Genomic DNA, 24558 nt, shown 5'->3' with positions numbered 1-24558 from the left:
TCCTACTCGGTCTTTGTAGCTCCGGCATTTTGCTCTTGCACGGCGTCGTCCTCATTTTCCTCTTCCGCTTCCGCTTCCTCTTCCGCTTCGTCTCTCTCCTCTCCCTCCTCGACGTGATCATTATTCTCCTCGTCTGCATCACCCTCATCTCCATCCTCACCCTCACCACCATACCCCTTGAGTTGCCCACCCTTCCTCTTGGGTATAACCTTCATAAACGCCTCACCCCAATCTCCACATTCCAACCACCTAAGCATAATCTCATGCACATGATTAGTCGTCAACACCTTCCTGCTAGCCATAGCCAAGTAATCTCCAATCGGCAATCTAGCAGTCTTGATGCCAGCGGCTGCGGCGCGAGCGGCGCAAATGCCCTTTTCGCGGTTCTTGTCGACGAGGCCGCCGATTATGTAGGTGGAGAAGGGGCGGAGTTCGGTGAGGGTGTAGTCGGAGTCGGCGGAGAGGTAGATTGTTTCGGCTTGGGCTTTTAGCTTTTCGAAATCCGCAGGAGGTAGAGAGGAGGGTTTTGTGTAGACTGGGTGTTTGGGGTTCGAGTTTGAGGTTGTGGTGTCGGGCTTGGAGGCATCGTCGGGGTTGGCGTCCTCGGCTTGTTGTTCATCATCCTCGATCTTTGTTTCGTTGGCGTTGGTGGTATCTCGTTTCTGCTCCTCTCCAACGACAGCAGCAGCAGCAGCAGCAGCAGCAGCAGCAGGGACGTATTTCTCGAAAACACCAGCCAGTCTGCCACCCTTCTTATCATCAGCCATCCACTCCTTCGCCTTCTCACTGGCAACCACAAAATCCTCATCTAGAAACCTCACTCCCTTCCAATTCTGATAACTCTTGTTCAACACACCATCAAACCTCTCCCTCAACTTCCCATTGAAACTGCACACTGCCAAATGTGCTCTAAACGGCGCGTTCTTGTTGTCCGAATAACACCTCGTAAGCTGCCCTCCCAAAGAAATACGTTCACCATCCCTCATGAGATTGTCAAAATCGCAATCGATGAGCAACGTTATAGGAAGCATGGTGGGTTTGACCCATTGTTTTTGCTTTTCCTTCCAAGCTTCTGGGTTCAAGCGTTTTTCTTCGCGTTTGCGCTCCTTTTTTGCGATATTCTTTTCTTTGCGCCAGATTTTGCGGTCTTCTTTTTTGGCGTCCCATTCGGCTTGTTTGCGGAGTTTCTTTTGCATGGATTTGGAGAGGGGTGGGGCTGCGGTAGCATCCTCAGTGGAGGTTGTGGTGGATGCTGTTGTGGGTGGTTGTGAGGGAAGGTCGTTGAGTGCGATGGTGGCATTGGTTGCGTGGGAGGTTGCGGTTGTTGTGCCAGCGGAGGAAGGGTTTGGTGGTGCGGAGGCAGTGGACTCGGAGGCATCAGCTAGGGAGTCGGTGGCGGGTGGTTGTGTTGATGCGGTACCAGCAGCAGCGTCTTGCATGAGGGCATCCGTGTCCTTGTCGCCGACAGCAGTGGGCGACTGAGCAGGCAGCGTATCGCGCTCATGATGGCTGCTGAGTTTGCGGATCTTTGCTGGTCGTTCGTCTGATTCCATTGTTGTGTGTTCCAGCGTCAGTCAGTCGCAATGAGGAAACAGCAATTGCTTGACCATGTCCTTTGGCGGCGGGGGAAAAAGTTGGCGGGCAGCGGAAGCAGCAGCGAACAGCTCGAGCCATTGTGCCAAGACCTTCAATGCGACCTCTCAAAGGTCAGCAAGCCATATAGCCAAAGGCAGTCCCATACCGCTCTTTCCACCACCAATTGCCCGTTCCACCGCGCCTCGACCGACTAGACAACATCTCTCCACAGCCCGCATATCCACAAACAACTCGACCATCATGCCTCAAGATATGCCGCCCACCGGCGGCTACGAGCCCGTCCAATACAAGCGCAACCTGCCCGCCCGCGGTTTCCGTCCCGCCACCTACCTGCTCATGGTCGGCGCCATCTGCACCTACGGTTTCTGGCGCGTGGGCCAGGGTATCCGCGAACAAAAGTATGCTTTGCCTACACACTTCTACACACCTCTACACCTTCTGCATACCTCTACACCTCTACACACCTCTACACCTCTCCACCACTGCATACCTCTGCAGCATCGACAGCAAAGAGAAGACACAACTCCCACAATTCTAACACCCATCACAGCGAACTCGCCCGCGAAAAGATGTGGTCGCGCATCCACTTGATCCCCATGCTGCAAGCAGAAGAAGACCGCGATCAGGTCCGCCGTCACTTTGCCGACAAGGCTCGTGAGAGAGAATTGTTGGGTGCAGAGACCAAGGTTTACCACAGTGATCGGTAAGAGACTCCCCTCCAAAAAGCTGTAGAAAATGCAATACATGATTGAAGGGAAAGTGATGCTAATGGTGCAAATGCAGTTTTGTTCGCCCGACATTCGCTGTTACTCCCAACGAGGTCACCAAGTAGGATTGGGGGTTTTGGAGAAGGAATGATGTGCTGGGTATGCGTGCTGGGAAGAAGCATTGAGTTCGGGGTTGCTGCATTTTGAGTGCACGCTGAAGAGAGAGAGCGAGAGAGCGAGAGAGAGAGAACGCGTGCGGTGTCTCGAAATTCCGTGATGCTCTTGTAAAAAGAGATCCCGGTCAATCACTTTATATAAGCCGTTAGGAGCGGCTCCCCAAACATTCACACAGAGGCGGATTTCCGATAAACATATATGTACAAATGAGGCTTCAGTTTTTTCTACTTTGACACCTCATACAGCCGCGAGCGTGCACCTCATACAGCGTTTCTGCCTCCAAAGTTCCTCGGCAAATGCCTGACCCTCCACTCCTTCTCTCCCAGCCCCAATCCCGTTTCATTCGCATCTCTTTGCGCAACATATGGCTTGGTAGTCTTGTTCTTCATCAGGCTGAACGCTTCTTGCCTCTTGACCTTCTGCGGATCTCCACTATACGTATCTTCCAAGAACAACCATCCAGGCGAATCAAATTTACCCCTGACCAACACAGTCTTGGACCCTTGCAGAGCTTTGATCTGCTTGACCGTCATGGGTGTAAGAAGTTGCAACTCCTGTTTTGCTACGTTGATGCCACGGACAACAGCCAATCCCTTGCAGCACGAAAACCGTGGGTCGAGCGGTTGGATCAACCCACTGTTGTCGGCACGAAGGTAGGGCAGACCCTCTGGTGTTCTGCCGATCCTTTCCGTCATGGTCTCTCCCATCTCTACCGCTGACGCCGAGGGTGCATGAGGAGGTCTATATTGCACAGTTGCATATGCTTCGTCAGATTCAATCTCACAGATGGCTAGAATCATGCCGTCGATGATTGTTGCCAAGAACTCTGGGCTGACTGCTTCGCCGTACGACATGATGTTTGAGATACCAGCGTTAGGGCCGTTGTATTTGACGTGCCAAGGGTGAATGTGCGAGAGTGGATCGCTTGTCCATTGTGAAACCCCGTTCCTTGGGGACAATGAGTGAAAGTAGGACATTGCTTGCATGGACCGCAGTTCGGCGCTTGTACGGGATTGAGCCGGCTTGTATCGGGGTGGGATCATCAACACTTTGGCCATTGGCAACGTGGCTTGGATGGATGCAACAGTGTCTCTCTCCATAGGCTCCATAAGCACCACATCTGTCAGGGGAAATTGTTGTACCAGTTCCATCATAGCCGAGACGGCCGATCCAAGTACCCAACCAGAGCAGTTGAGGATCAATGGTGCTCCAGCAAAGTCCTCCAATGCACGGAAATACTCGTCACGTAGATCCGTCGCACAAGCAAGGAAGTGAAAGACGTCCTCTCTTGGTGAGTTGGCCGCGACAGTATGTGATCGGATTGTTCTGTGAGCCGAACTGACGTGACCAGACGGATGTGTATAGTTGGGTCCGAGAACAGGCGATCGAATTTGCACAAGAGACATTAGACCAGGCGCCGAGTATTCGGGTTGGCCTGGATCTAGGTCCAACCAAAAGCATGACGTGGCTGCTGTCGCTTTTGATGCAGTTAAGAATGTGTTGATTATCCACTTGCAGATTGTTGATTTGCCAGAGCCTTTGGGGCCGGACACCATGATTACCGAGCTTGGATGTGTCGCTGTTGGCTTGCTGAGCACCCTATTCAGGGTGACTTGGCAGTCCTGCTCGACTTCGAGCGCGGTGACAGCTCGCTTCAGAGGATCGTCAGAGGAGTTTCGAAGCAGCGCAAATGACCTTGACTCGGGTTCTGCATTTTGTGCATCCTTGGGAGTCTGGGCATACCAAAGTTTGGTCCAGAGAGGAGAAACCTTGCTCAGAATACCCAACGAGCGAGCAGTTGAGATTATGTCGACTTCAACAGGACCGCCTTTTGCAGTGACAACTGGTAGAGCGTGTGTAGTTGGTGCATACACGCGGTGTCTCGTTGGCCCTGATCTGAGCACAGCACCGTAAATCATGACATAACCAGAGTTGACGCGTAGATCGTATTCTCCAACAAAAGTAGCGGTTTCTCCAGCTTCCAGTTTCAAAGTGAGCATCTCCGGAGTGTCTGCAATGACACACTGTGCATCCGGAGGTAAGTTGGAAAGTTTGACTGGTTGATCGATCTTGTAAGATGTCGTTCCGTTGTGGCCGCGAGAATAGTTGCCCTCAAAGTCAGAATCGTCTTGCTCATCATCGCTAGATGCATGGCTATCAAGCTCTTGAGCCTTTGTCAAAGGAAAGCTTGATAACAATGTGGAAAGTTGTGGGTTGTCGGTGCCATTGGTATGAGGTCCTCCTGCAACGATCGGGGGAGTAGTGATACCCGTTTCCGAGGACTCATCAGAAGCGATCTGACTTGCAGCTGCCTTTGCTTTGGCCGCAGCGAAGGCACTCAGGCGAGCTGAACGATGTGTCAGTATCATGATAGCATGGGAGAGTCTACTGAGAATTACAAGACGATGACATACGTTGTGTGGTGTTTGCAGAGAAAGCTTCTTGGGCTTTTCTTTTTTGCTGCATGGTTAATCCTTTTTGCATAACCAGTCTTGTCTCTTTCCGGTGTTTCTTTTCCGATCGATCGCCTTGGATGGTTTAGATCCAGGAAATTGGTTTACAGCGTAATTCGATATGCTTCAGGATGTCTCAACAAGTCGTCTTCGCCAGCATATTCTTAAAGAGATGGTTTATATTTGATGATATAAAAAAGTAAAAGACGGCGATGGCTCTTGCCAAATGGGGATTTTGCGACGGAGAAGAGAACGGAGAAGGGACGCTTGGCAGCAGCGAAGCTTTGATCAACCGCCAAAATTTATCTCGACATGGTCTTTTTCTTTTGCATACCATTGACAACCCCAGACTCGCGAGGGTCGATTGTACACAACGTCCATATACTGTGACCGGACTCACTACACCCGCCAATATCAATATCCCATTCGATAGCAACACCAACACCCCGTCCCAGATTCGCATGCTGGGTTAGCATCGACAAACACCATTATTCAATATGCCCAAGGTCAAAGAGACGAGAGTTGCCCTGACGGGTGCAGCTGCTCTGGGAGCAGCCAAAATGTCCGAGACGACGCGCAAGGCTCCTCCGCACTCCGAAGAAGTTCAGACTGTCAGCGACAGCGACGAATCCAACAGCGACAGCAGCAGTGGTCACAGCAGCGGAAGCGAGAGCGATGCCGACAAGCGCAGAAACACCAAGAAGCCAAAAGTAAAGAAGGTCAAAGAGACGGAACCAAACAGCCCCCCGGTCCCCGACGACAGCAGCGACGACTCGGACTCGGATGCCGATTTGGATCGTGCTGTCGCACAGGCAAAGACACAGAAGGATGCTGAAAAGAAGGCTCCTGCTGTTGTAACAACCAATGGTGCCGCATTGAAGACATCAAAGTCGACCAAGGCGTCTAAGAGCTCCGAGAAGGTTTCCGAGTCCGACGACAGCAGTGAAGAGAGCGACAGCGATGTCGAGATGGTTGAGGCTGAAAAGCCTGCTCCAGCTCCCAGAGCCGCTGGTCAAGCTTCTGCCTCGGAGACAACAGCAACAGCCATTGTCCCTCCTCAGCCTTTTGCTCCTCCACCAGGCTACAAGGCACTCAACACAAAGTCCGCCCTCGCAAAGACAGTAAACTCGCTATTCGACCCTTCCACAATCTCCTCGAAACAAATCTGGCACATCACCGCTCCCTCATCAGTCCCGCTATCCTCGATCAAGTCCGTGTCACTTTCCGCCATTCAGTCTCACCAAACCATTCTTTCGCATGACGGAACCGACTATAACTTGGCAGAGGAGCCCACCAACAACGCTCGTGTCCTGTTACCCTCGTCAAAGTCGGACGCATATACTGCCGTCGAAGTCCCTGTCACCAAGACCCTGCACCTGCAACAAACCATCCGCCTACCCAACCTCTCTGCTTATCAGACCGACCCCAACACTGGCTCAAATGCTGCTGCAAGCGTCAGAACTCCTGCCGTCAGCGCTCCTCGTCCTCAACCCAAAGGCATGAAGATGCGATACAAGCCCCCAGGTTTCGGTGATGAGGATCCCGGTCTCATTGGATCATCCGAAGACGAGAGCGACACCAACAACAAGCAAATCGAGAAGTCTGCAAAGGAAGCTCGCAGCAAGCGTAAGCGTGACGAGAAGGAGGCAGGGGATGAGACACCCAAGGACAAGAAGAGGAAAAAGGCTGCACAGGCTGCAGAGAAGCTGGCTGAAGGCACCAGAGCTGAGGTACCCCAGACAGCAGAGGAAAAGGCGAGAAAGAAGGCCGAGAAGAAGGACAAGAAGAAGGCGACGAAATAAAGTGTTTTACATGCATATACCATGCGCGGAGCTCATGTTTAGGATGACGGCGTTCTTTTCTCATCGTATGTACAGCATGTCAAAAGTGTAGAACTATTGATCTTCTTCTCCGAGTTCTTCTAGAGTGCTGTCAAGCGTCACACGGATTCGCGTCGTATTGCGTGACAACTCGCTGTGATTGTTTCTACAAATTCTACCATCTTGTTAACAAAAGTTGTATGATCCGAGTCTGACATTTTTGGTCCGGTTTCCGCTGCAGTCTTCAGAATTCTTAACTTTGAGCACTGTATTACAATCCGATCAAGATGCGTTAGTGTTATACGAGCAGTATTCCTCTCGTATGCCGTAATCGCCGTGACCCTGTCAAGGAAGCCGCACAGCCACAAGCTCCAGCCACGACTCCCGTCCACACGTGAATGATGGAGACATGATGCGCGACATTTGATATACACGATTAACATCGACACTTCACAAAAGAGATCCAACACGCGCACTGACATGTCCTATGAGGCAAACCAGACGTCCTCCGAGGCTGTGGCTGTAACAGGAGACGCTGGTCCCAACGATGCCTCGACGACATCCCCGAACGCCAAAGACAAACAGCATGAACAGGACATGATGGAAACCTCACAAGAAATCAGACCTCCACTACCTCCTCGGCCAACAAATCTGGATCTACTGGATGAACGCGGCTCTGGTGGATCCTTGAGATTGCCAAAACGAATGGCCTCACGACCGAACCTGCAAGCTCGACCAACAACCGCGGTATCACTGACTGATGTCCACACATCAAACAACCTTGCAGACCATGATTCCTCACCTCTTGCTCTTCCCAGCCGTCCAGTATCTCGGAAACAAAGTTCGGCAACGATCAATCGGTTTCGCAGTCGTGTAGGCAGCGACGCAGCTGAAACAAGCAGCATCCGCAGTTTCACAAACACCGTAGGAACAACCACAGGCGCAGAAATGGAAAGTCTGCTCGGCGACCCCTTTCCTACTTCTCCAGCATGGAAATCACTGTCTGCGCAACTGGAAAAGGAAAACCCCATGGATCATGTTTTTGACGAAGACGATATTTTCAGCTTACGCATGCATCATGAATTCGACGAGCTTGAGGAGTTCAGAGCCAACGGTACGAACGAAGAGTTTTTGATGAACTCGTGGACCTCGAAACTCAAACATTTCTTCATCTTGTCTTCGGCGGGGAAACCGATCTGGAGTCGACATGGTGATGATCAGGTTATTGCGAATCACATCGGTATCTTGCAGACGCTCATTTCGTTCTATCAGGACGTTGACGACAATCTACGAGGTTTTACTGCTGGTAACGCTAGATTTGTGATCCTCTCAAAGGGACATTTGAATCTAGCTGCTATCAGTAGGTTGGGCGAGAGTGACTTGCAGCTTAAGACGCAGCTGGAATCTCTGTATATGCAGGTCTTGTCGACATTGACGCTGCCGAGTATGCAACGCATGTTTTCAAATCGGCCCTCTACGGATCTGCGACGACCGCTACAAGGCACTGAAGTCCTGCTTGGAGCGTTAGCAGATGGATTCACAAGGGGTTCTCTACCTACCCTGCTCTCCGCACTCGAATGCCTCAAGATCAGAAAATCCCACCGTCAAGTCATCAACTCCACCCTCCTCAAAGTCAAATCCCCAAACCTGCTTTACGGACTCATGGTAGCAGGCGGCCGTCTCGTCAGCGTAGTGCGACCTAGAAAACACTCTTTGCATCCAGGTGACCTGCAATTAATCTTCAACATGCTCTTCGAAGCCGGCAGCGTCAAAGCCGGAGGCGGAGAAAATTGGATCCCATTGTGTTTGCCTGGTTTCAACAATACTGGATTCCTGTACATGTACGTCAGTTTCTTGGACATCGGAGCCGATACTGCAAAAGTGTCGGAGGAGAGACCGCAATCGTCGAGCAGCATTTCGCCGAGGGATGATGAGCAATTGGCCATCATACTCATCAGTGCCGATAAAGAGGCTTTTTACGAGTTACGCCAGATGAGGGATGACTTGATCGAAGTGAGTTTTTTTCGACTTCCTCTCTATCTCTCTCACGCAACACACACCCAAACTGCAGCAAAGCAACGCAACCGAATTACGATATGCTAACGCTTCGTCACAGCAACTCAACCAAAACGGCAGCATGTCCATCCTCCGCACCTCCATCCTCGCCGGCCGCCCCTCAATCCCTCAAATCCTGCCTTCTTCCCCCCTCCTCCACTTCATCTACAAATCCCGCCCGAACGTCCAATTCTTCACTCCCTCCCTATCTCCTCACTTTTCCTCATTAGTCCCCCATCGCCGCTTAGTATCTCTCTACTCTTCTTTACACACAGCCATGCACAACAAAACCGCGCATCTGAAAGTTCACTATGCGTGTGCTAAGGATGCGGTGGCGTTGGGTTGGGAGACGAAAGAATACGAGTTTTATGGTGTTGCTGGCGCTGGGGTAAGTAGAGAGAAGGTGGCAAAGGCGGCGCAGGAGGTGGTGAGGTGGGTCAAGAGGGAGGAGGAGAGGGTGTTTATTATTGGTGGTGCTGTGTTTTAGCATATCGCAATGGGTAAAAGGGCAAGGAGGAGTGAGGCGTCATGAGAGGCGGTGTTCAAATCTAGACATGAACGGGAAACATGATGTATCGACTTGTCAAGCTGGTTGGATCATGTGACTCTGCCGTTGATGTTGTCGATTTGAGCAGTGAAGAAAGAATCTAGGGAAGCTATACGCCCGTGAAACAGGGTATTATGAACTGGCATTCTATCTGTGCGTCTATATGTTAGACCATGCGGTCTTCTAACATCTCTGGTACATCCTGTCTCGCGCATCACAGTCTGTACCTGTGGGTGCTCTTCAATGGGCTAGAGGCATGCCCACTTCCGACCACTGGCAATTACAGATCCCGTGGCGTCGAAAAGACAGGGAGAGATTGAGCTGTGTCTTGGATCTTGCTTGCATTGCTCCAACCCGTATGCATAGAGGTGTGTCTCGAAGGAGCAGCTCAGTAAATAGTGCGTTGTCGAGGTGCAGTGCGATGAAAGCTTCCCAGGTATATCGCCAATCAAGTCGAAATGATCGCAGTCTCTGGAAGCTCATGTATATACAATCAAGGGTTTGACTGTTCAAGATACTGCTTCCTCGCAGCGATGATGTTCTAACCAGGCGAGGCGCATAACATCGTAGAGGAAGAGGAACTGAGCTTCACTCTGGACCATCATCATGCGCTGCTTCCTCATGGCGTTTACGGTGTCAAGGATGGGATCAACATCATCAGGGACAGAGTCGAGATTGCCACGTTCCAGGTGGGCGAGTAGGAAGTCCAAGGCAATGAAAGTGCCTGATCTACCAACACCGGCGGAGCAGTGAACGATGCGCGGACTTGGTGTGTTTGTCGTAGGTGATGCTGAGGACGAGTCCAGGGGGAAGGATGAGGCAGCGGATATGGCGGATGGTGAGTTCAAAGTGGCAGACTTTTTGATGAGGTTGAGCATGGCATTGCGATTTTCGCCCTCGGGAACCGAGAAGTCTGGCCAGCCGACAAACAGCAAGTGCTTGATTTCCTTTTCGTGCCACTGGCCATCTTCTTCTTGTTGGGCTGATGAGTGTCTGTAGCGCAGACGCAAGTGGCGGACAGTACAGCGGCATGTGGGGTCTTCTTCGGACGATATAAGTTCAACTGTGCCCTCGAATCCTGGGACCGGAAGTTAGCAAAGTTCAAGCAAGAAAGATATGCATCAGGCTTACCATCGTCAAGATCAGGGTCCGGGAGGAGTCCCAGAGGAGTATCTTGGCTGTCAGGAAAGTACTTGAAGCACTTTTCGCGACCGGCCTCATGGGTCTGAGTGAGCATGACGACGACGGTAGCAGAGTCATTGGTAGACTCTTGAGCCAGCATACGATAGAACTGAGAAGTCGAAGTATTCTTGGGGCCCTGTGTAGCAATGTAGCGGCGAGGGCCTAGTGCGATAGGGGAAGCATTGATGTAGTCGTTGAAATGCTCGGCGACATTCAGTTTGATGCGGTTGTTCGCAAAGGGCTCGACATTAACGTAGCGGTTGCGATATGCGATGTGGTCGCCTGTCAAACGCGCCCATTCCGACTCTGTTTCAGGATTCTCGTACTGCTCGGTCAGGCGTTGGCGCTGCAGATTCTCGAGGTAATTGAAGCTGTGGACGAGGGTCGGACGATCTTGTCGCAGGAATCGAGGCAGGTCGGAAGGAAGATCAGACAGTGACTGGTGGGAGGCAGAGCGATTGGCCATGGCTCGTCTGATTCCAGCGGATCGTCGTTCGAGAAACTTTTGTTGCTTGTCGAGTAGGCGAATGCGCCGGGGCGATGTGTGGTGAGCCAACGTGGCTAGGGATGGCGTGATGTATATGGTTGTGTTCGCGGGTGCAAGCTGAACGGAAGCAGCTAGAAGCGAGGTTGGATGTGAAAGTGTAGGCGTTAGTATGAGTGAAAGTGTAACGAGATTGTTCAGGTCTTGTGGCAGGAGAGATTCGAGGCTGTTCGGCCGAAACATGACATGGCCATGACAAAGTCCGACTGCCCCTCGATCGGCTCTTCCTTCCGACGAGACAGTGTTCGATTTTGAGATTCCATTGGTCGGAGGTTGAGAAGCTGTTTGGATACAACGAGGTCTACCTAAGGCTGAAGAGGAGAGAAGGACGTCGCAGTCACGGTTTTGCAACTTCCCAAGACAGCTCGTGTTGCTACAGTCGGCAGTGGGCAGCTGCATGCTACGAAACACGCGCTTGTTCTTTCCCTGGAAAGTCTTTCTTAAACTCCGGCATACCTCCGTAGTCGTTCGTCATTCACCATCGCACCTTCTTCCTTTAACGACAATCCTCCATACAACCACTTCTGCTTATTCTCAACGAGTGCTCGCTGTGTATTTGATGACATCACCAAGATGAAGCCATGGTTAGCAGTCCTCGAGGCAAGTCCGTCCGTTGTATACCCTTGTGTATCGCCACTCGTCGCTAACTGCAATGCAGGCAATGATGGTCAAGAAAGTATGTGCATCACCATACTCAACGACGACACCACACTGACGCTACTCTACTCAGCTACTCGAAAGCCACACCTTCCATCAAGGCGTCCGGAAAGCCCACAAGAGCTGGTATCGCCTACGAAATGGTCCTCTGCAAGGAGATGAAGGCGGAACCAACCTTGAAAGTGCGTCGCCTTTGATACCACGCCCATACTATTCGCTACATGCTAAGAAAGACCAGGACAAGGCCCGGGCTTTGGATCGCATCTCTGGGACGAGATCCAGACACAACTCGGTCGCAACAAGAAGGAAGACAATCCGCTGCAAAAGTCGGATCCGACACATACAACACAATCACACAAGCCCACCTCGACTCAACCCGACCAGGACAGAACCACTCGTTCCAACACCAACCCTGAACCCCAGCCAGCAAACGAAAGCTTTTTGTCACATTTTATGGACGAATTACGCTCGCAATCCCGTGGCCGCGACAAGCGCCCTTGAGACAGCTTTATTCTATTCATCTCCACCTTGATCCCCTGCAAGATCTTGGTACATATTTTCCGAGTCACCGCTCCATCGGCTCGACTCGATCCAGGCCTGTTGATGCAATCAGCACTCGTTACAGCACGCTGCACCAAAGCACTCACTCAATACCTGGGATACAATTGTTCGAGCACTCACGCCATCACGACGCCACGCCTCTCTCCTCTCATATCGATTCCTGATCATCTGCACCTGATTTCCAGTCACTAATTAGACACACCAACAATACACCAGTAGCAAGTCGGCTGAGCTTGCCGCAGTTTGTCAACATCCAAAACTTCTCGAATGCCTCGACTGAACATTCATCCGACGACTCTTGTTCAAATACCCGTCCTGACGAAGACGAGAACGACTCTTGTGGTACTTGACAGGGGTATATAAGCAATCTGAAGCATTCGTATCTTTCACCCCACTCTAAACTTGCGTCATGCTTACAACATGCTCGTCATGCTATGTGATATAACTCTCCCATATTCACACATCAATCTTCACATTCAGGATCCCACACCATATCACGAACCGCAAAAAGTCAACACTCATTATGCCAAACGCCATTGTTACTGGAGCTACTGGTGAGCCCTGGTCACCCATGTGCATACCGTGTAGGCCCAAGGATTGACTTTGGTATAGGTATTCTCGGCCGCGAGATCGTCTCTGAGCTGGGCAAGGATCCAAAAACATGGCCAAATGTTTATGCTCTTTCCCGCAGCAAGAAAGAAGACTACCCCTTCAACGTCAAACACACCCACCTCGACCTCCAAGGAGACCCCAAGCAAATGGCAAAGGAACTCGAACATGTCGACGCCGAATATGTCTTCTTCACGGCATACCTCGCTCAAGACGACGAAGACGACGCGACAAAAGTCAACGGCGACATGCTACAAAACTTCATCACAGCACTCAAACTCACTGGTGCAGCAAAGAAGATCAAACGCTTCATTCTGACCACTGGTGGCAAACAATACGGTGTCCACTTTGGGCGTCCCAAGAACCCTATGCACGAATCCGACCACTGGCTCACAAATCCCTCTTACCCATCAAACTTCTACTATCGCCAACAGGAGATTCTGAAGAAAGAAGCAGAAGAAGTCGGATTCGAATGGGCAGTGACTTACCCCAACGATGTCATCGGTGTCGCCAAAGGAAACTTTATGAACCTCGTTTCTGCAATTGGAATCTATGCCACCGTCTGCAAAGAGCTAAATCAACCTTTGATCTGGCCAGGCTCCCCCCATTTCTACACAATGTTCGACTCCTTTACTGACTCTACTTTGCACGCGCAATTCAACACTTGGGCTGCATTCGAACCTAAAGCGGCAAACAATGCATTCAATGTCGTCAACGGCGACATCGAGTCCTGGCAAAACCTTTGGCCCAAAGTAGCTGCGAAATTCGGCTTGAACGTCCCTGACAAAATGTTCAATGACAAGGATCTCGCCAACGAGTTCGGAGACGACGGCCTCATTATGCCTCTCCAAGAAATCCCGCCTATTTCTGAATTCGCCAAAGAAGCCGGCCTAGTAGGCTCACCTGTAAATCGACAATCTTATGTTCACGGCAAACTTGATCTCAGCAAATGGGCTCAACGCAACGAAGTCAAGGTAGCCTGGAAGAAGATCGCCGAACGTGAAGGCTTGGACAGAGAAGCGCTGGAACATGCGACATGGGGATTCTTGAACTTTGTGCTGGGCAGAGATTTCGATTTGGTCATTTCCATGAGTAAAGCTAGGAAAGCTGGATGGACTGGGTATAGGGATAGTTGGGAGAGTATCGAGGGGGCTTTGGAGAGGTTGGTTGGGGAGAAGGTTGTTCCTGCGTTCAAGTAGATAGACGCTTCGTCTGATATCCATACTTTTAATTCTTGTAGCAATGGTCTCAGTATGCTTATTCACAAACATAAGATGTCCAATCATCCACGTCGCCCTGCACATACATCGCCATCATCGGCCAAGCACACAACTTCCTACTCCTCACCTGTCCATCGCTCGGGTCCGTCGTCAATACCTCCTCTGGCTTTTCTCCCCTCTCCACCCATTGCATCAACGCAGGCACAGTATGATACGTCGCCGGCACCTGCGGATAAAAACTCGCAGCACCGCAATGACCACCCCCTGGAATCATAAACACATTGTAGAAATCCGAAATGTCTGATCCGTCGAAGAAGGAAGTGACGTCCTCATAGTGTTGCAAAGGCCAAGTTTGCGCATTGAAAGGATCGGCCCAGCCTTGGTAGACCAGTAGTTTCCCACCGCGGTCGCGGAACGCGGTCAGATTTGTGCTGATGGCGTCGATTTTTGCGCCGGCGTTTGCGTCGAGGGTGGAGATTTCGGAGGATGTGAAGGTGAAGGAAGAAGTGTTGTAGGAGAGATTGTTGTAGACCAAGTTCTGCAGGATAGGGATGGAGAAGGCGTCGGCGAGGACTCCTTCTTGCAGTATCCATTGGATTTCTGAGCCGTGGGCAAAGCCGGGGTATAGTTGTTTCCACGTGTCAGGGGTTTTGGGACCCGAGTAGATTGCTTTTGCAGCTGTGATTTGGGCAGGAGTGAGGCAGGATATGCTGCCGTTGCTACTGGAAGCGGCGGCGTTCTTGTTGCAAGCTAGAGAATCGATGGAGAAATTGCATGCCAAAGGGTTTCCGATGACTCCATCTTTGACGCCATCATTTGCATCACAGGTTTCCATCACTGCATTAGCCGTGAAGTTTAGCACTGCCTGTGAAAGGTAGGAAGATGTGTTTGGCGTAGCATGTTGCGCGTTCCACAGGAATGAGAGAGCGAGATGAGAGTACCAGTTTCCAGGACACCCGGCGATGATGCCATCGAAAAGATCTGGATGGTATTGCGCCAATGCGAAGCCTTGGGCTCCTCCTGTCGAACAACCAGAGTAATAGCTATATGTTGCTGGCTTGTTGTAATACGCTTTTATGATGTCCTTTGCGGATGGCATAAATAGAGCAATGGCATCGTGTATCCAAGCTTGCACCTCGTCTGCGTTGTGCAAATAAGGCAGATAAGTGTCAGGAGCACCTGAACCTGCGTTGTTGAGACTGGCAAGGTGCCCGGCGTCGCCAGCTGCAGAGGCAAAGCCAGAGTTTAGTTGTTGCATCAGTGCTACCGTGTCTAGTGTCCCTGCCATGCCCCCGTTTCCCACGGCCATGAAACGGCCATTGTAGGATAGGGCGTCTGGGAGGTAGATGGAAAAGTGCAGGGATGAGTTTTTGCCGTAGGAGATAGTGCCGTCGACTTCGCAGAAGGCGTGTTTGTTGTAGATGTTCTGCGTTCCACTGGTCACATTGACGGTGTGAGGTGCGTGATGGGTTGCATTGGTGATTGTAGTGTTTTCTGGTAGCGAGAGGTTTGAAACAAAAGTCTTGCAGTCATTGTTCTTGATCGTGAGTAGGGCGTTGGATATAGAGAGGGACCCAAGGATCAAGTCGATAGGACTGAGCCTCATGTTGGATGTTAAGATTGCAAAGACTTAGCTGCTCTTCGAAGGGGTATATCTTTGTTCTTATACGACAGACGATCGCTGAGGGCGTTGCTGGACGACCGGCATCGCACAGTCCCCACTTGCGCACCTTCTTGCTCTGGAAGACTGCTTGCCGAGACTACTGGAGGGCATGATCGGCAACAAGCCCACGACGTGGTCTAGCTTGTGGTGGAAGAATGTCACCTCGTTCACTCCGCGCTCAAGTCCCCGCCATGCGTCGTCAGCGGCTGAATTGCTGAAGGCTTTCGGCGCCGACGCCCGACGCCCAACGCCCGACTACCACCTACAACCTCCACTCCTTCGGCCCTCTACCGATGATCCCTCAACCATGTGTGTGACTATGGTGTTATCGTGCACGGTAGGTAGGCGGTCGGATTCAATCGTATTCGGATCAGGATGCCGTTGATCCAGGAGCTGGCCTTGTAAATATGCGAACTCATCTCTTCCGGTCATCAACATCAAGCAAAACAGTTCAAGCCAGAAGGAAATCATGCCCGCAGAGAGAAATTTACGCATTGGCAATTGCAGTGGTGCAACAGGAGATGCCCCTCATGCGATGGCTCGCATGGTGCGAGAAGCAGACGTCGACGTTATCACTGGTGACTGGTCAGTCCATAACCTAAAATGCATCTTCCCTGGCTAACACGCTCGAAAGGCTGTCTGAGATGAACATAGCCTGGGAATCAATCAGGAAAGCCGAAGACCCAGAACTTGGCTACGACGTGGGATTTCTCAGACAACTCACCGAATGCATCGATGACATTGCGGAGAAGAAGATCAAAATTGTCACTAATGCCGGAGCGATGAATGCTCCAGTACTAGCCCGCAAAGTTGACGAGCTGTGTAAAACTCGTGGTCATGATTTAGTTGTTGCTACCATACTCGGAGACGACGTCAGTCATCTTCTGAAGAAAAGAAAACATGGTCATCGAGTGCTTGGATTCCCCCATCTGGATCATGAAGAACAGCTCTTGGAGGACTGGGACTCAGACCTTGAGCCTACGTGTGCTGCTGCATATATAGGTGCTTGGGGTATCGTTGCAGCACTCAAAGAGGGCGCCGATATCGTCATCTGCGGTCGTGTCACAGATGCGTCTCCAGTCATTGGCGCTGCTGCTTGGTGGTACGGCTGGTCCGAGCAAGCCTATGACCAACTTGCCGGGGCTCTGATAGCAGGTCATCTCATCGAATGCGGACCATATGCGACAGGAGCGAATTTTTCTGGCTTCAAGGAATTTCTGCCAGAGCTTGTAGATCTGGCATTCCCAGTCGCTGAGATCATGCCCTCTGGAGCTTGCTATATCACCAAACCAGAATCCATGAATGGAGTGATCAACAAATTCAACATAACCTCTCAACTGCTGTATGAGCTCCAAGGACAGAATTATCTCAACCCCGATGTCGTTGCAGACATCGCCAGCATTCACATCGAGGACGCCAATCGTGAAAATTGTGTCTTGGTATCAGGTTGCAAAGGCTCTCCCCCACCTCCGACCACAAAAGTGATGATTGCAGCACCCGGAGGCTGGCAAGCAGAAACAACATACTACATCAACGGTCTCGACGTCTACGCAAAAGCACAAATGATGCAACAGCAACTCGAAAATATCTTCAGCGGCAGCAAGTTCTCAAAGTTTTCTGCAGAATTGTACGGTACTCAAGTCGACAATCCATCTTCGCAACAAGCTGGTACAGTCATGTTGCGAGTGTTTGCTCAGGCGCGAAACAAGGAAGATATTGCAGCGGAGAAGTTCAAGATACCGCTGTATTCGCTACGCATGCAGAGTTATCCCGGCTATCACATGAATCTGGACTTCCGCACCATGGACCCAAAACAGTTCTATGAGATTTTCCCAGCAACGATCCCACAAGCAGCTATCAATCACGAAGCTGTGGTAGATAAGAAGAGAATCTCCATCGCCCCACCGAGAAAGACACAGCACTATCCCGTGCAGAGGCCTTCTGCGGAAACGTCACATCCCGTCGATCTAGCCACCTTTGGACCCACTGAGCGTAGACCACTGGGCAGTATCGTACACGCGCGCTCCGGCGACAAGGCAAACAATTCCAATGTCGGCTTCTTCGTCCGTCATGCCGATGAGTACCCTTGGCTACAATCCTTGCTCACTGCAGAGAAGTTGAAGGAACTGCTACAGGATGATTATGCTGGACACGAGATTGAGCGGTGCGAGTTTCCGAATATTCTTGCAGTACACTTGTGAGTTCATTAAATTTGAAGATATGATGAAGTGATTGCTAACGATTTTGATAGCCGCATCATGGACTTCCTCGATGGAGGTATTGCGTCGAGTGCTCGTATAGATGGGTTGGGTAAAGGAGTGGGTGAGTATTTGCGTTGCAAGCATGTGGATGTTCCAACTATGTTCTTGCAGAGAGGTACGATATGAGTTCGATAAATATCTTTTGGAGAGTTATCAGGCTTTCTGGCCACTTTTTCTATATGAAAAGGTATTTCAATAGCCTGACATGTGATAAGATGGCTCAGGAAACTCGCTGCCATTCCCCAAGTAACCGAGCCAGTCTTGACTCAATTCCATAATCGGATCTTCAATCTGCTGCATGTTGTACAGCTGCTGCAAATCATCGAAACAATGTAAGAATTCGGTGTCCACGGCCAAGGGCGAGAAAGTGGTCGCGTCCCGCGGTGTCATCAGACTACCGCTGCCAAAGTTGGCATTGTTGATACTGACAGGTTGCTGTATCATAGTTTGAGCCATGTGTTGTGCTTGAGCTGTCTGTAGCTTAATCGCATCACTCAACACCGCATCTGACAGTCTGTCAAACACTTCATGACAGTTTCTGAGTGCGTTCCAGCGTTCGGAAACGGCTACCAATACGTTCGAGCAAGCTCTGGTGTCGTTGACTACTTCGATGGTCGTTGGATCTTTCTGTAATGATGGTTCGGTAGGGTTTCGCCAGCGCGAGCGGAAGTGACGGCCACATGCATACACATATGACAGGCCAGCGAGAAACACGGATTGCAGAGTGATCCAGCTGTAGTTTATCTTTCGAGACTTGTGAAGGCTGGCATAAATTGTGATGCTTTGTTTTGCAGAGTCAAAGATGTGCTGTAGAGAGTTCGCGTCGTGAGAGATGTCGGGTAAGAGTGGTGAAGGCCGCCAGAGTATGAGCATAGCATTGGAATACAACAGATTGTACCATTCTGTGGACAAGTGACAGGATGAGGAGATCTGCGAACTGTGCTCCAGATGGAGCTGTTCTACATCGTGCTTCCAGCTCTCAAGATCTGCACAGAGTTCTTGCCTGATTCGAAGGACGTGCTGTTCTGTGGTGTCCGGAGCTTTCTTCCGATGCAGAGCAGACACGATGCGTCCGCAGAGTAATCGATAAGACACAATATGTCTGAACACAAAATGCGCGGCTGGCGTATCGGTACTCGAGGTTGGACAAACAGTGGGATCTTCAGTCGGACAGACGTGGTCAAAATCGTCGTCTCGTATAGCGCAAGGTCTTCCGAGTATGAGCGAAGTTATTCTGTCCATACACAACACACTCCAGAAAGATCTTCTTTTCGACTCTTGTAGCAGATAGGGTTTCGCTGTAGTGTCGTCGTCTCCAGGTCCACTCAGCTGGTAGGCTGACTCTTTGTGCAATCCCATCTCGAAGCACATCCGAGCAGCTATACCGACTAGTAGCCACATCGATCCTGAGTTGTCCTGTATAGAACTACCAGTCCTGTACTGGCAAAGCAAGAGGATGGCATGTAAGGATTGCAAACCACCTAGTCGCAGCACGTCACCAATGGTAGACATGGCTCGAGCATGATGGCTCTCGGCACTAGGTAGCTGTCTCCAGTCGTATTTAGAGACCTGTGCTGTACTGATAGCAAAAAGCATATCAACTACGAACAGCTCGTAGCATGATAAGCTGGCCAGACCAGAACTATATAGACAGTCCAGAATCCTAAAGATCTCTGATGGTATGAGGAAAGGGTAGCAAAGGAAGTCATGATCAAGATAGGCTTGAACCAATTTCCGTGCTAGATTCTTCGAAGGTAGCTCCCGTGGTATCTCTGGTCGGATATATTCGGGAGCGTCTGGAGAGTCTTCGGTATGTGTTGTAGTCGGTGGTGATGGATGCCTCGAATGAGGAACGTCGACACTGGCTCTCACGAGATCCGCGAAAAGCACACCGCTGGTAGAGCCCAAGTATTGCCGTTCGCCGGCAGCACTAGTCGACAGTATAGAGATCTGAGCCGCAACATCACTTCTTCTACTCGTGTTGCTGACTGGCTCTGCTTGTTGGGACATGCTACCTGAGGTCTCATCGTTAACGTTCTGTGACCTGGCCAATCTGATCCTGGATAGCTCGGCGGCCAGAGATCTGTTTCGGTTCTCCGCTTGAGCGAGACGCTTCTCGAGTTGGTCCACGACATCCGGTCGGACCGTCCTTTCTTTGCTCCGGTCCGTATAGTGGCACTGTGCCCCGCCTTTGCTACAGGAGGTGCAGGGCTGGAGTCGGTCACACTTGCTCTTTCGGCGATAACACCGATCGCAGTTGGTGGTCTGCATGATGAATGGAGGAAGTAGCGGTGGACGGGGCCGACGAGAGAGATATGGGGAAGGCCAAATATCGGCTGTGGAGGCCGAAGGATTGGTTATGTGGAGACTGCGGGGGTTGCAGCAGCGCTTAATCTGGTCTGATCTGCATCTCGCAGGAGCGGTAGTTGGGGCCGGCGACCGAATACACGTCTCGCTGTTTTTCTCTGCATCCCTCAACATCTTCTCTGGATCACACGGCATTGATACTCGCCGGGTCCGAGCCTTGACAATATATATCTGAGTGTGTTCCCCAGATATACCCCAGATGATCAATCTCATCCCCAGCAAGATGACCAATATGACCGAAAAGGATATCGGGCCAGAGTTCGTCAACGATGTCGAGTCCGACAACTCACGACGAGCCTATACTCGAGGAGGCACCGCCGAGGACAAAACCCTTGTCCGGAAACAAGACTTGAGGATCCTACCCATCTCATGCGGCATATACCTTCTTTGCTATCTTGACCGGTCCAACATTGGCAATGCCAAGGTCTTGAATGCTTCGACCCATAACGACTTGCTCTCAGAGACCCATATGACGGCTTATCAATACACGATCGCCCTAATGGTCTTCCTTATCGCATACATGGTCTTCGAGGTGCCATCGAACTACTTCTTGAAACGCCTCAGTCCATCAAAGTGGATTGCATTCCTGATGCTGTCATGGTCAGTCATGACCATGGGCCTAGGCGGCGTCCACAACTTTGCAGGAGTGACAGCTCTACGCTTCATGCTGGGCGTGTTCGAAGCTGGCCTGTTTCCTGGACTTGTATACTACCTTAGTAAGTGTCTTGCAAACTCTTCAAGAGATACAAAGATTGACCATCATCATCAGCATTCTGGTACCGTACAGACGAGCGCAGCATTAGAGTCGCATTTATTCTTGCTAGTGCAACATTAGCCGGAGCTTTTGGCGGAGCAATAGCCTATGGCGTGGGCCACATGAACGGTACCGGTGGTCTGTCAGCATTCCGCTGGCTCTTCATCCTCGAAGGGTTACCGTCTCTACTCTCTGCACCTCTGGTGTGGTTCTTCTTGCCCGACTATCCCGAGACGGTAAAATGGCTCTCGCCCGAGGAGAAAGCTCTTGCAGCAGAGAGACTCAAGTTCGAAGGCTCGCACGGAAACAGCAAGAGTATGACATGGCAAGATGCCAAAGTCACTCTGATAGACTGGAGACTATACGCCCACTATGCCATTTACTTTGGTATCTCGACACCATTCTCGAGTTTGTCTTTGTTCACTCCCACCATCACTGCTGGCTTGGGCTTCAAGGACCTTACTGCACAACTCATGACCGTGCCACCGTATGCAGTTGCGTATGTTGTTACGCTTTTGGTTTCGTGGTCTGCTGACCACTTCGACGCGTAAGTTCGACGTGTATCTCCCAGTGAAGGGTGCCCAAGAGATGCTAACACCAAGCAGACGAGCCTTGCATTCGGCCATCTTCGCCACAGTCGGAGCTATTGGTTTCCTGGCCTCAGCTGTACTTCCTCCTGACGCATACAACGCCCGCTATGGCTGTTTGATTGTCGCTGCTGCCGGTTCCTTCTCGTGCATTCCTCCTCTGTTGGGATGGCTGTCTTCCAATCTGCATAGCACCGCAGCGGCTGGATTGGCCATCGCATTGAACATCTCCTTTGGCGCCCCTGGCCAGATCACCGGAGTTTGGATCTACAAGGCGGAGGAGAAGAAAAAGGGATATCCGACAGGTCATTGGGTAAATGCTGGGCTGTTGTTTTTTGTGGCTGTTGGTTGCATTTCGTTATTGTTCTTCTATAAGTTTAAGAACAGACAGTTGAGAAGAGAAGGAGCAGAAAGGTTGTTCAGGTATTGAGCAACTATCGAGGCTATGAACGACTTGTTTAGCAGGACATAACCAAGTCTGACAGATTCCCATAATTTACCTTGTTTGTTTGATGCATCTCGCCCACCACATATCCCAGCATCAGCAGCTTAAGCGCTCGCACCAGTACGCATGAACAAATTCGGCGGCAACTTGCGATCCTGGAACTCGGGATCCACATGGTAGACCACTTCCTCCACCGGCTTGAAGCCCAGCTTCTGATAAACAAATCTACCCATAGCAGACCCCTCAGTCGTCGACTCCAACCCTCCCCTCTTTCTAGCTTCTTCCAACCCCCACTCCACCAACTTATTCGCAATACCTCTTCTCTGGAACTCAGGATCCACAACACAGAGATCCAAACTAAATGTTGCGGGTGATGAAGTCGTTGCTTTTTCTTCTAGCGTTTTGACGCGTTGACTGACGAACGATGCAAAGCATTGGCGAAGAAATCTTTGCTCTGCTTCATTGCCTGGGTATAGTTCTTCCAGATCTGCTGCAGTGTTGATGTCAGTAGATGGTTTGTCGCCCATGCCATCGATCATGGAGTGTTGTGCCCAGATGGCTATGCCCGCTATAATGCGTTGGCCTGGATTCTGCGGATCAGGTACAGTGGCTTTGAGATGCACTGTATTCGGTTCTCCAGATTTGTTGCTGGAGACTGATTGCCATCGCTTGACCATGCGAGAGGTTCCTGCGGCTGCTCCTTTAGAAGTGTTCCAGCCTGGGTTCATGGCTTGCCAGAAGGCATCGTTGGTTTGGTGGCCGAAGCATTTTGAGATTATGGCAAAGGCTGTTGTGAAATCTTGTTCGTTGTCGATGATTTCGACGAGCACATCTGGAGCTTTTCGTGAGGTTTTAGTTGCCATTTCTCAAGGATATGTTGAGTGTTGTGATGTGTAGGGAAGGGTGTGAGTGTTGGCAGAGGCGGGGCTGTGCTGTGCGTGGGATGTTGCCAGATTTCACGCCAGTCTTGGAACTTGGCATCTCTCATCACAATCACAACGACTGTAGATATGGCATTACCTGTATACCCAAGAAGCGCTGATGGGCCTACCAAGTTCCTAGGATGAGTACGAGGTAAGTAGTTCACAACGTGTCGCGATAAGCGAAGGACATGCAGTTCGATCCGTCGTTCGCAAATTCTTCATCTTCACGCACGCCTTGAAGGTCGACTTGGCACGATGGCTCATAAACAATGACTTGAAAGATCTTTTTCCATGGGATTTAGTTTATATCCTGCCTTTCCTTGGCTTGTTCTCAGTTCCCTACCCTAATCCTCAAAACACCAGTACTCCGTCCCTCACACAAAACAAGGCTCAGAAGTAGTCTTCGTCGCCATCACAAGAAACACTATCTTCTCCAAAAGGTAAATCTAAGAAGTACCACGGAGCTTGCCAACAACAAACTGGGTACCCAGGTTCTGCACGCTGGAGTCCCTTGGGTAAGACAGGTGAGCCGCGTTGATGCCCTGGCCGTGGGTGGTGTCGCAAACGCCATCGCCGTAAGCGCAAACATCAAGAGTTCTCGAGATCCAACCAGAGGGGATGCTGTTGGCGCCATAGTATTGTGAAATACCGTTGACATTTCTGGTGGTAGTTCCGCCGTTGCTGTCAACGTTGCAGGTCAAGCCGCTCTTGTGCAGAGGGTCGCCGATGAGGAAAACACCCTTGACAGCAGTGTTGGCGGTGCCAGTCAACTTGGGCAGAGCATTGACAGTGGCAGCAGCACCTTGGGAGTATCCCTCGAGGATGAAACATTCGTTGGGGCTTGTGCGGAGGGTGGTGGTGATCTTGTTGACAATGTCTGAGGTGCCTGCTGCAGAGTTTTGGCTGTAGTCGGCTGCGTAGACGGTGTTGTAGATCTTGCCGCCCGAGACTTGAGAGCGGATGTTGCTGTTCATGGTGGTGAAGCCGGAGGATTGGCCTTGGGGCTCGCCGGTGCCGCGGGTGTTGATGATGGTGTATGAAGAGCAGGCTGACTGGCGACCCTCGAGGTCGACAGGGCTGGCAGTGGCCAGACCGAGGACGGAAGCTCCGGCGATGATGCTGTTGGTGAAGTGCATGTTTGTGATAGGATTGATGAGTTGGGTATGAACGAAAGTGTTGCAGATATGAGATGAGTTGATGACGGTTCATCCTTCCTGGAGACACCAAGGTGTTTATATATTCTTCAGGCCGAGTGTCCATCAATGCCTATAAGTCATTGGTGCTTCCTATTGGCACTAAATCTCTTGGTAAACAAGCCATTCAAGCATAACCTGCATCATGGAGAACAAGGTTATTGTTTCACCTTTCCACGCCACCAACCCATGTCGCATCACACTGGTCTCGAATGCTGTTCTATGCTCAAAGAAGCA

The 24558-nt window shown here is 50.9% G+C and overlaps 14 protein-coding genes across 14 annotated transcripts; 7 read left to right on the top strand and 7 right to left on the bottom strand.

The window, feature by feature from the left end:
* Positions 1 to 140: 140 nt before the first annotated feature.
* Positions 141 to 1322, bottom strand: M436DRAFT_14373 (uncharacterized protein; the record flags this gene model as incomplete). The annotated part of the gene is made up of 2 exons (XM_013568145.1): positions 141 to 535; positions 734 to 1322. Coding segments are annotated over 2 exons (984 nt in total), but the record flags the coding sequence as incomplete, so codon positions are not given.
* A 514-nt stretch (positions 1323 to 1836) lies between these two features.
* Positions 1837 to 2428, top strand: M436DRAFT_55602 (uncharacterized protein; the record flags this gene model as incomplete). Its single annotated transcript, XM_013568168.1, has 3 exons — positions 1837 to 1994; positions 2147 to 2299; positions 2380 to 2428. The coding sequence occupies 3 exons, from the start codon at positions 1837 to 1839 to the stop codon at positions 2426 to 2428; spliced, it is 360 nt and encodes a 119-aa protein (XP_013423622.1).
* A 312-nt stretch (positions 2429 to 2740) lies between these two features.
* Positions 2741 to 4946, bottom strand: M436DRAFT_55682 (uncharacterized protein; the record flags this gene model as incomplete). The annotated part of the gene is made up of 2 exons (XM_013568184.1): positions 2741 to 4827; positions 4895 to 4946. 2 exons carry the CDS (start codon positions 4944 to 4946, stop codon positions 2741 to 2743), a joined length of 2139 nt encoding a protein of 712 aa, XP_013423638.1.
* Positions 4947 to 5430: 484 nt separating this feature from the next.
* Positions 5431 to 6735, top strand: M436DRAFT_55815 (uncharacterized protein; the record flags this gene model as incomplete). Its single annotated transcript, XM_013568205.1, has 1 exon — positions 5431 to 6735. One exon carries the CDS (start codon positions 5431 to 5433, stop codon positions 6733 to 6735), a length of 1305 nt encoding a protein of 434 aa, XP_013423659.1.
* A 615-nt stretch (positions 6736 to 7350) lies between these two features.
* M436DRAFT_55760 (DUF254-domain-containing protein) lies at positions 7351 to 9295 on the top strand (the record flags this gene model as incomplete). The annotated part of the gene is made up of 2 exons (XM_013568196.1): positions 7351 to 8766; positions 8870 to 9295. 2 exons carry the CDS (start codon positions 7351 to 7353, stop codon positions 9293 to 9295), a joined length of 1842 nt encoding a protein of 613 aa, XP_013423650.1.
* A 569-nt stretch (positions 9296 to 9864) lies between these two features.
* On the bottom strand, positions 9865 to 11003 carry M436DRAFT_85344 (uncharacterized protein; the record flags this gene model as incomplete). The annotated part of the gene is made up of 2 exons (XM_013568305.1): positions 9865 to 10433; positions 10487 to 11003. 2 exons carry the CDS (start codon positions 11001 to 11003, stop codon positions 9865 to 9867), a joined length of 1086 nt encoding a protein of 361 aa, XP_013423759.1.
* Positions 11004 to 11745: 742 nt separating this feature from the next.
* On the top strand, positions 11746 to 12239 carry M436DRAFT_67127 (uncharacterized protein; the record flags this gene model as incomplete). The annotated part of the gene is made up of 3 exons (XM_013568261.1): positions 11746 to 11757; positions 11812 to 11920; positions 11977 to 12239. 3 exons carry the CDS (start codon positions 11746 to 11748, stop codon positions 12237 to 12239), a joined length of 384 nt encoding a protein of 127 aa, XP_013423715.1.
* A 583-nt stretch (positions 12240 to 12822) lies between these two features.
* M436DRAFT_56000 (NAD dependent epimerase/dehydratase family protein) lies at positions 12823 to 14107 on the top strand (the record flags this gene model as incomplete). The annotated part of the gene is made up of 2 exons (XM_013568236.1): positions 12823 to 12853; positions 12912 to 14107. 2 exons carry the CDS (start codon positions 12823 to 12825, stop codon positions 14105 to 14107), a joined length of 1227 nt encoding a protein of 408 aa, XP_013423690.1.
* A 58-nt stretch (positions 14108 to 14165) lies between these two features.
* M436DRAFT_56035 (tannase and feruloyl esterase) lies at positions 14166 to 15734 on the bottom strand (the record flags this gene model as incomplete). Its single annotated transcript, XM_013568243.1, has 1 exon — positions 14166 to 15734. The coding sequence occupies one exon, from the start codon at positions 15732 to 15734 to the stop codon at positions 14166 to 14168; it is 1569 nt and encodes a 522-aa protein (XP_013423697.1).
* A 526-nt stretch (positions 15735 to 16260) lies between these two features.
* On the top strand, positions 16261 to 18178 carry M436DRAFT_76000 (DUF1446-domain-containing protein; the record flags this gene model as incomplete). Its single annotated transcript, XM_013568304.1, has 3 exons — positions 16261 to 16376; positions 16426 to 17988; positions 18043 to 18178. 3 exons carry the CDS (start codon positions 16261 to 16263, stop codon positions 18176 to 18178), a joined length of 1815 nt encoding a protein of 604 aa, XP_013423758.1.
* A 114-nt stretch (positions 18179 to 18292) lies between these two features.
* Positions 18293 to 20308, bottom strand: M436DRAFT_12002 (uncharacterized protein; the record flags this gene model as incomplete). Its single annotated transcript, XM_013568142.1, has 1 exon — positions 18293 to 20308. A coding segment is annotated over one exon (2016 nt), but the record flags the coding sequence as incomplete, so codon positions are not given.
* A 334-nt stretch (positions 20309 to 20642) lies between these two features.
* M436DRAFT_55796 (putative MFS transporter) lies at positions 20643 to 22190 on the top strand (the record flags this gene model as incomplete). Its single annotated transcript, XM_013568200.1, has 3 exons — positions 20643 to 21135; positions 21189 to 21720; positions 21779 to 22190. The coding sequence occupies 3 exons, from the start codon at positions 20643 to 20645 to the stop codon at positions 22188 to 22190; spliced, it is 1437 nt and encodes a 478-aa protein (XP_013423654.1).
* Positions 22191 to 22309: 119 nt separating this feature from the next.
* On the bottom strand, positions 22310 to 23068 carry M436DRAFT_55880 (uncharacterized protein; the record flags this gene model as incomplete). The annotated part of the gene is made up of 1 exon (XM_013568217.1): positions 22310 to 23068. One exon carries the CDS (start codon positions 23066 to 23068, stop codon positions 22310 to 22312), a length of 759 nt encoding a protein of 252 aa, XP_013423671.1.
* A 506-nt stretch (positions 23069 to 23574) lies between these two features.
* On the bottom strand, positions 23575 to 24264 carry M436DRAFT_75996 (cutinase; the record flags this gene model as incomplete). The annotated part of the gene is made up of 1 exon (XM_013568303.1): positions 23575 to 24264. The coding sequence occupies one exon, from the start codon at positions 24262 to 24264 to the stop codon at positions 23575 to 23577; it is 690 nt and encodes a 229-aa protein (XP_013423757.1).
* Positions 24265 to 24558: the final 294 nt, after the last annotated feature.

This window comes from Aureobasidium namibiae (genome assembly GCF_000721765.1).
Source record: "Aureobasidium namibiae CBS 147.97 unplaced genomic scaffold scaffold_20, whole genome shotgun sequence".
Lineage (NCBI taxonomy): Eukaryota > Fungi > Ascomycota > Dothideomycetes > Dothideales > Saccotheciaceae > Aureobasidium > Aureobasidium namibiae.
This window is presented reverse-complemented; position numbering and strand designations above follow the sequence as displayed.